General features: G+C 40.8%; 1 protein-coding gene across 1 annotated transcript in view; it reads right to left on the bottom strand.

Moving 5' to 3' along the window:
* Positions 1-1138: 1138 nt before the first annotated feature.
* Positions 1139-9953, bottom strand: part of RPS6KA2 (ribosomal protein S6 kinase A2) — a 127465-nt gene continuing 118650 nt past the window's right edge. Inside the window, exons 17-22 of the mRNA XM_048487509.1 lie at positions 9427-9588; positions 8722-8798; positions 6067-6184; positions 4090-4227; positions 3491-3845; positions 1139-3269 (exon numbers count right to left, since the gene is read on the bottom strand). Coding sequence (XP_048343466.1) covers positions 3720-3845; positions 4090-4227; positions 6067-6184; positions 8722-8798; positions 9427-9588 — 621 coding nt within the window. The 3' untranslated portion in view covers positions 1139-3269; positions 3491-3719. The remainder of the gene's footprint in view (positions 3270-3490; positions 3846-4089; positions 4228-6066; positions 6185-8721; positions 8799-9426; positions 9589-9953) is intronic.

Below are 9953 nucleotides of genomic sequence, written 5' to 3'. Positions count from 1 at the left end.
GTAATTTCCAAACGTGTGTAGAACATGGAGAGAATACACTCATCATCTGGGAGCCATGATGCTGGTGATCACTCATGTCTGTTGCTGGTAGGCGGCCCAGGCCAAACCTGTGCCTCTTGCTCACCATCAGAAAAAAACTAGGAATTTGAACTTTAAAAAATGAGCCCCGAATGCTAGATAGCCAAACCAGAAACAGGGAGGGGATAAAAAGAAAAAAATCTGTTCAGACTTTCTTCAGAAAGACCTGAGGTTGTAGGAACTGCAGGCAATCCTCCTTTCCTCAGCAAAGGGAGGGAAAGCCCAAGAGGGCACAGGGACAGAAGATAAAAACTGCTGTGAGTCTGCTGTGAACTCCATCTCAGGATGTCCTCCTCCTTTTCAGAAAGAAGCTGCCAGTCCCTCCTTTGCCTTCTGTGATTGACAGTCAAATGATATTCTAGTGGTATTCACTCTGTGTGGCCACCTTTATATCCATCCCTGGAATGATGCCTGCACTTCAGGGAGGCTCAAGTATAACCATTCATCCAGTGGCAGGTGTTTCATGGTGAACACATTGCCAGTCACCAGCCTACTGGGCAAAGGCCTTGCTTACTCTTCTGAAACACAAGGCAGGTGCTACATTGTGGAGCAGCGCTTAGTATATCAAAGAGCTTCATGTGGCTCCTGAGCCATTGAGTGAATATCATTGCATTAACTTTTGTAATTTCTGTGGGTCAAAATAGTTAACAGGCAACAGCGTGGGGTTAAAGAGATCTTTGTTGTAGCCTCATTCCTCTGGAACTGACTGCTAACTACCGGTAAGATCCAAGTTATACCTTCCCTGCAAGCATTCTGAACCATTTTTACTGACGTATATTTTAAATAACTTTTGGTATAGTATGTTTTAAGGTTGGTGGTTTAACTACGGTAAACTTTGAACGATCCTTGTTTCTATAATCTTTCTATAATCTATAAAGCATTCTATAATCTTCAGAAGCCCAGACCTAAATAGCCCAGGGTAGCCTGATCTCATCAGATCTTGGAAGCTAAGCAGGGTTAGCCCTGGTTAGTATTTGGATAGGAGACCTCCAAGGAGTACCAAGGTCTCTATGCAGAGGCAGGCAATGGCAAACCACCTCTGAACGTCTTTTGCCTTGAAAGCCCTATGGGATCACCATAAGTCAGCTGCAACTTGATGGAAAACAACAATTGTTATAAAGGAGGTGAAATAAAGAGCAAATAAACTAGCCTAATTGCCTTTGTGCAGCATAGCTTGGCATTAGAAAGGTGAGGGCCAGGGAAATCAGTAATTGGAATTGAGCCTATAAAGATGAATTCATTTCATGTTAAGAAATGATTGGTCAACACCTCCATTGCAGGGAAGGTTTGTACTGCTAGGCTATAGACATTTGTCATAAAACATATAGCTAAAGCCATATACAGTGGCATATCTGCCAGAGGGATGTGTGGGGTCACATGTCTGCGGACGCCACTCTTTTGATCATGTGGGGACGCAAAATCGCCCCCCACCCTGAGCCCCTCTTGCGTCCCTGGCCGGGTCAGCCTCAGCCTGCCTGAAATTGGGTGGGGGGAGCGCTCCCCCCTTCACTTTGGCAGGTCCCCCCCTCCTGAGGAGACGCCAACACCACAGACTCAGTCCACCACAACCCTGGGTGGGAAGCCAGCTGTGCTCCAGCGGAACAGTCCCAACCAGCAGGCTACTGCTTGCAGTCCCCACACAAGGTGTCACAGCTGAACAGGGCCAACCTGCAAAGGAGGCAGCAGCAGCAGCAGTGGTGGTGGAGGAGAAGGTCCAACCTTCTTCTTATGCTCAAGCCACTTCATCCATCTTACGAGTTTCATAACAATGTTTTACTCTAAAAATCAAAATTCAAGAGAATAGCTGCCCTATGGCAATCTTGTGTGCACAGCACATGAAAATAAAACATTAGCAAGGACAAAATACAATGAAATAACTTATGCAACATTTAGGTCAATGAAGAAACAAACCATAAGAAGCACATAACAGTAGTTCATGCCAGTCCTTTTCTCTTGCTTCAGCTAGAAATGGAATGGCCTAATTTCTCAGCATGACAAATTTCATCTGTAGGATAAGATATTCTGTCTTTATAGGCTTTCCCCATGAGAGGAAATGAAAGTAGTGTGCTGGTTTCTCCTGTAAAGTTTCAGAAGATGACAAAATCCATTTTGAAAAATAAAGCAAAATAAAGTGCTAAAAATAATTACCACCATACAGCACAGCATTGGCTGCTCTAAAAGCTCACAGATTTCAAAGGATTTAAGTCTGTGCTGGGCTGACTGACCCATGATAACTTTGCCATCAATGTCAGTGGGAAGTGGTTGACCCATTTTGCCGGTCACTTGCGCTGGATGGAAGAAAAACACCACTATATGCCTGTTTACTTTGATACAGGGAAACAGTGTAAAATTTGCTTTCTGAACTTTCTTCAGTGACAGCTTTTTTTTCTCAACTGCCAGTTGGGGATTAGATGATTTTGACAGCCTGACATTATGAACTCTTATTTCAAACTGAACAGGCAAAGAAAAATCTCAATTAGATGGTGGTGGGCAAGTCTGCAATATAGTATGCTTAGTCCTGTTCATGCATTTAACTGTGTAGACCTAGAAATGAAGAATGAAGAAATGAAGGGGTTGTTCCCTTCGCCCACACCTCTTAACTCCACTCCTAACTTCCATTTTCCCAGAACATTACTGCATACAGACAGAATGCATGCAGAATCTGGTGTATGTGATCCATACCTTCTATTTTGTCCAGCATACGGACAGCAAGAACAGAAACCTATGCATATTGGGGTGTTTATGTGCAGGTTCTGAGCAAATATGTGGAGATTGGAGATGGGCCCAGCACATGCAACCTTGATCTCTCCCTTTTGTGTTAATTTCTACATGAACATGTACAAAGAGATTTTTTTGAGAAGCAGAGAAAGTGCTAATACACAGGAGTTCTTTTTTACTTCACTTGAACCCACTTTTAGCAGGCCAATGATTTTGTATCAAAGTATGTTTTGCTGCATTCACCAAGTGTATGTTTCGCTGCTCCCCTGCAGCTGAGGATAGTCAGTTGTACCAATGGACTAGCTGTGCCAGTACACTTCTGACACATAAAATGGTATAACTGACCTCTAAGCTCAAACCTATTTGTTACCTGTTGGAAAACATGCTTATAAAATGTGGTCATACAGAGCACCTAAGTGATTCCAAAAAAATCCTTTTGGGGAGAAAGAGAAGGGGTATGGTAGGAACAATACCTTAATAGGGTGCTGTGTGGTTTCCGGACTGTATGGCCGTGTTCTAGCAGCATTCTCTCCTGACGTTTCGCCTGCATCTGTGGCTGGCATCTTCAGAGGATCTGATAGTCCTCTGAAGATGCCAGCCACAGATGCAGGTAGCATCTTTACTAGAGCTATCAACCATACATGAGGCTCCCACACAGCACCTAAATTCCGGCCGTGAAAGCCTTCGACAATACCTTAATAGTTTATACATAATTAAGGAGAAATATATCAAGTGAAAAATTGGCACATTTTTAGTAGCTGCTAACTCAGGATCTTGGTGGTAATGTAGAAAAGAAGAAAAAAGAAAGAAAACAAAAAAATAAAACCCCTGAAAGCAAAGGATCACTTTACATCTTCATGTAGATCAGCCCCTCAAATCAATATAATGTGGGGGGTTTTAAAACCAGAATTTCTTTGGGACCACTACAACCTCGTTGAGGTCAGTCTCTTCATCCCCCTCCGCTGTGCTAGATTGGAGGACAATACAGGTTCCAGCCTTGGTGCCTGAGGAGTTTGGTTTAAAGCAAAGTAGGTGGCTGCCATTGCACCCTGTAGAATAAAAAAACCTGATATTAAAAAAACCAGTCTTCTATGTATCCTCATGTCCTAGTTCTGAACAGGTGACTGAAAAGGGAACATTCTACAACAGAACAAGTAATAGGATGGAAAGCTTTTTGCTATATTTTTCTTCAAAATACTGTCCTAGGTGCCTTGGCTGTGTGTAAAGAAAGCAAATATATGTGTTGATTTGTGACCAAGTGCATATATGAAAAACAGCTGGTTTTCTATTTACCTTTACGAGCTGAACATCCTGTCTACTGAGCTGATTTTGTGAAAGATATTCTCTGTTTACTATCCATGGGTGCCTTACAACTTGGGCTGCTGTTAAGCGCTGATGGGGGTCTACATGAAGCATCTTGGACACAATATCCTGTGAAAAAAGCAAGGAAAATATGATTTTATCAGGCTAAATTCCAGTTTAAAAATACATTGTGTGAAAAATACAGAATGCTGAAGTGGAAAAGACTATTAAGATCCCATCCTCTGAAAAACAGTCAAGCATCCACTGGCATCACCACTGTGATGAGGCTCAAAAGGGACAATTGATAGTAACCCTCTCCCCTCATCAAAAAATGCAAAGCAACTCCCCAAACACAAAATCTTCCAACTTGGAGTATTCCCATAGCTTCTGTTTACACAATTCTCCCACTTCAAAGTATTCATAGCTGAGCTGATCCCTTCAAGTTTGATTCTCAGATGTGCACATGCTTTTCCCTGTGGTCACTCACCCCACCTTCAGATCAGAGAATCCCCATGATTTCTGAAAGCTCTAAAAGTGTGACTTTTCCTCTCCCTTTGCAGAAAAGAGATCAGCATGTGTTTAGCTTTGGATTTTCTCACTCCTCCCCATCTTTTGCCCCACACACCTGCATCGCCTGCATCTGTGGCTGGCATCTTCAGAGGATCTGATAGTCTTCTGAAGATGCCAGCCACAGATGCAGGCGAAATGTGTGGTAGGCCTTCAGTGTGATAGGCCTTCAGCATGAAAATTTTTAAAAAAGAAAGAAAATCCTTCTGATTCCTCTGAAATGGTTGCCCAAAGAGAGGGAGGAGCTGCTGTGGTGTGTGTGGGGAAAGGTGGACAAAATCCAAACAAAGCTAAACATATGCTGATCTCCTTCAGGGGTAACTTAAAGAGGGCTAAACATGTGTGCAACTGAGAATCAAACTTGAAAGGGATGAATGCTCAATGTGAAGAAGACCACAAGCACATAAATGGCCAGTGTTGGAGTAACCACAAGGCAACTATCACCACATTACTCAAGCATCTGGGAGATACAGCAGTTTTGTGAATATTGTCTTTTGTGCATAATTTTAGCCTTAACCATGTATCATAGTAAATCAGTGTCATTACAGTGTTGGGAGAATCACATTTGTGACTGAGGTGACATGCTGGGTGGCATATCAACATGCCATCATCCAGGCATGAGCCAGCTGAATCTCATACAAAGACTTGATTAGCCAGGATGAGAATTAGCTCAGAGAGGGAGGCAGGGCTGGGCAGGCAGAACCCATGAAGATGGGGAAGCTCTTCAGTTGGCGAGCATGCCAAACAGGAAGGAAAGGGGTAGGATGGAAGCTGTGGAAATCCCAAGCAGGAAAAGGCAGAGAAGTCCCCCCACTCCCATCCTTACTGCTTCAGGGTCTCCAGGAGAAATGAAAAAGAGAAGGGAGTGGGTGAAGAGGTATCTCCTGAGACTGAGGCACAACCCATATAAAATGACTGTTCACAAATGATAGTTCACAAAAACAACCCAGCTAGAAGGGGCGGGGGCAGGGGTTTTTTTTTGGAAAAACCCAGAAAGTAACATTTATTTTTATGTTAAAAAGCAGACATGAGATAGAGGATCTGCACCTGGGCTGGATCACTGGGTAAGAGGAATTTAGCCTTCTTACCCAGTCCATTCTGTTTCTTGGTAGAAATCCCCATTAACCTGCTATTAGCCCTAATAAGGTACAATGCAAGTATCATCCTTTCCCACCACTGGAACTAATGGCAGGTGCAGCAGAAGGTATGACTGTTTTGGGGAAACAGAATGAAGGAAAAGGATTAATCTTTCACCTGTGTCATGTCTCCTACACATACAGCTTTTTTTGTATTTAAGTTGTCAGGCAATCCATTCATGCATCTCCCACATAAACATGCAGGTTGGACCTTACTGAAAAAGTCTGCAAGAGTAGCATTTGAAGTTCTGATGTATCTGCTTACCTTGGCAGCATCAGATACAGAATCCCAATTTCCTCCTGTAAGTGCGTATTTTCCACTGCCAATTCTGGCCAGAATCTCTTCTGGGGTATCATCTGGACCATTTGCAAAAGGAGTGAATCTGTGAAACAAATAAGTGTAAGGCTGAACACACTCAAACGAAGTCGACTTTATAAAAGGAACGAACTTTAGTTTACTGGTACCATGCAGAGTTATCAAGATGTATTTGTTTTGTGTACTCTAATGTAAGAAAATAAGCATGACAGAAACATATGTCATGGACATGTAAAGAGGCTAAGACTTTGGGATATGATATTTAAAGTAATTCAAAAGATTTTGAAGATAACAATTTTGAAGAAACCTGAGCCCTTTTTGTTGGAAGTTATGGGAGAGGACTCTCCTAAGGAATGTAGAACCCTGTTTATGTATATTACAACTGCAGCAAGGATTTTAAATGCACAAAAATGAAAAGATAATAAGTCATCAACAAAAGAGGACTGGATTCTGAAAACTACAGAATATGCAGAAATTGTGACGCTGACAACACTATTAAGAGAGAACAGTTTGGCCAATTTTTCAAAAAATTGGAAACTTTTTACAGAATATCTTCTGAAAAACTATTCAAATAGAGAGGTAATGGCACGGTTTGAAATCTAAAGAAAACAGTAGATTATAAACACCAGAATACATTTAAGAAAAACTATTTAATTAATGTTTTAATTATATGTATGAATCTGGAGGTGACTTTTAATCGAAGATGAGATATCTGGAAGTCATTATATAATGTCTAATGGGCTGTGTTTTGTCTTTTTATGTTTATGTGTTTTGTTTGTTTTTATATGTGTGAGAAAATAAAAATATTATTAAAAAAAGAATTTCGCTTTCTCTTTAGCTTCGCGGGGAAAAGTGAAACCACACCGCTTCTTTGCTCTGCCCCACAGTGCCTTCAGAAAGGGCAAAAATATGCATAACGGCAAGTCTATGGTGAAGGAAAGATAAGCTGGCTGCAAGACAGAACACAAGTGCATAAATAGCCGATATCTGTGTACTGATATACATGGTGGGGAGTCCAGATACAACCTATATAACTCCATAATGAGTGAGTCAGCCTTTCAGATTCTGTCTTCAAAAAATGGTTAATGCAGACAAAATGTTACTACATGTCTGTTTGCTACAGAAGGGATATGCTCATCAAACTACAAGAAATAGGCACAGTAAATGGATCATTATATTCCAGGAAAAAGGTCTCAGCATTAATACTGTACTTGCATATGACACAATTTTTTTTATTTTTCAGGCTGTGTAAAGTGAATTTGAAGTCTTAATTAGCTAGAACAGCCACCCAATCAAACAAGTATTCCCTTAAGTCTTCTTTCCTGTATTAACAGCATTCACATACACAAGCTCAAGCTTAAGAGAAGCCCAAAAGGGAAAATGCCAGTGACAGTAAAGCTTGACAGTAAAGCTTGACATAAAAATGAAAACTAGGAAGTTGTTCTAAGAGATAAATACCAGAAGCTGAAGCCACAGTTGCACTGTATAAAATAAAAAGTCTTCCTCTGCCAATAAAAATCATGAGACTACATATACCATATAGCTCTGGCCTCCATATGTCACCACAGTATTGGAAAAACAGTGATGGTGAAGTCAGGTGTCTTGGACTGCAGCACCACTATTATTTCATTCATTCTCTCCTTGTCATAATCTTATTTTTGCTAGTCTGGGAACCTATGCTTTCCCAACTCTCCCAATGCCTAACCAACTTGAAATGCTTTGATGCACATAAAAATAGCAAAACTCAATCAAGTATCAGCCCCAAATGCATAGTCACACATTTATGGCTTGTTTGACACCATAAGCCCTCTACAACTCACAGGAATATGCCTTACACCAAATCAAATCCTTGGTCCACCTAACTTGGTATTGTCTACTGAGACTGGCAGCAGTTTTCCAGGATGTCAGGTCTCACTTGAGGTCCTTCCCATCCTTAACTGGAGATGTTAGGAAGGGAACTGAACCTGGAGTCTTCAGCATGTCAGGCTCTTCCACTTCCTCTTCCTTCAGACATTTGCTTATACCAAGCAAATACAGGGAATATTCTCCTATGAGAATCAACAACTTGATATGTGCCATGGTAAGGCAAATTCTGATTATGTGTAAATTAACTAGGTCAGCAAATTTTTAAAATTAGATTGATCGACCAAAGCTTCAATTGCTCTCTCAGTGGATGCCCATTTTAGCGATTGTGATCAGCATATCTGAGCAACTGAGAGTCAAACTAAATGAATTGCCAGAAGATCCAGCACAATTTTATTGCTACATAGCAGCCATCTGGGAACTCAATCCAGCTTGAGGCCTTTCCCTTCCCATGCCATTTTCCTGACTTTGTTTCCTCAGACCTGTTATTTGCCCTGTGAAAGAATTAAGCAGGCTACCAGTTTTCACCCAAAAGAACTAACAACAGCTCACAGATAGACACTGCAACTTCATATTATGTTTTGGGCTCCATGAAATAAAAGTATGCCATGTTTGTTACCGATGGCAAAACCTCAGTTCAATTAAAAAAAACAGAAGTGATTTTTTTAATGTTTTGTGTCTGTCATTAATACTTTTTTTACTTTTCTTCCTGGACAGATGCTGGCAAACTCCTGTACTTACCCTGCTAACATGGTGTACAACAGAATCCCCAAGCTCCAAATATCACAGGCTGCATCATAGCCTTGCCGTTTTAGGACCTGGAGAAGGAAACATTGAAGAAAAAACTAGATACTGTGTTCTATCACTTCTAGAATGGTTAAATCAAAAAGGACTTTTATGACACTGCTTGCTTCACATTTGCTTGACTTTACTAGGCACAGAGAATATTGCTCCCATTAGATGGCATGAAATTCCCCCCATTTACAGATATCTTCAATCATCCACATCATGCTGCAGTTACTACACTGGTGGTGCAAAGTGCTGTAAAGTCACAGCTGACTTATGGTGACCCCATAGGGTTTTCAAAGCAAGAGATGTTGGAGGTGGTTTGCCATTTCCTGCCTATGTGTGAGCTGAGAGAGTTCAGAGATCTTAATACACTACCACCTAATATAAAAGTAAATTGAATCCAAACAGAGATTTATGTATGCAAACAGAATTTCACCTCTGCAACCCTACTGAGTATCACATGTGGCTACCTTTCTAACATCATATTTATCTGGATGAGTGTACGAGTGGCATGGAATGAAGTGGGGCATAGGCTAAAATAGAAGTCAGAGTTGTTCTGGGTGTTTTTACTTCTTCCAATGTGGGAAGGAGTAAAACATGAATAAATATTTTTGATAAACTCTCTGTGCATTACGAAACATGGTTGCTACAACATACCTCAGGTGCTACAAAATTGGCTGTATAACATGGAGTCATTAGCAGACCATTCTCAGCTCTCAGTTGTTTGGCAAATCCAAAATCACAGATCCTGATTGACTCTGGATTTCCTGACTCATCCATATAGAGGATATTACTAGGCTTCAGATCTCGATGGACAACCTGGAAATCAAGTGAACTGTTATTATATAAAATAAAATTGTTGATGTAACCGTCACTGTCAAATGCAATTAATGATTACAATTGAAACCTTGTAAGATTTATTAATAGCTAGCATAAATTATGACAGGAAGTGTAAGTGTTACTTTGGACATTTGGAGCCATGCAGTATAGACATCTGCCAAGCAGTGATGAAAATAATGATCCATTTTAGGTAAAAGCCAAAGAAATTGTGCAATTCTTGATAACTGCTGCTGACCTTTCAAAATATTAAGAATATCCAGTAAACAGTAATATTAACCAAACTTCTGCCATTTTTTAAAAAATCCTTACATAGATAACTAATGTAGCTTGTTGTAGGGGAGGTG

This window comes from Sphaerodactylus townsendi, linkage group LG01 (genome assembly GCF_021028975.2).
Source record: "Sphaerodactylus townsendi isolate TG3544 linkage group LG01, MPM_Stown_v2.3, whole genome shotgun sequence".
Classification (NCBI taxonomy): Eukaryota; Metazoa; Chordata; class Lepidosauria; order Squamata; family Sphaerodactylidae; genus Sphaerodactylus; species Sphaerodactylus townsendi.
This window is presented reverse-complemented; position numbering and strand designations above follow the sequence as displayed.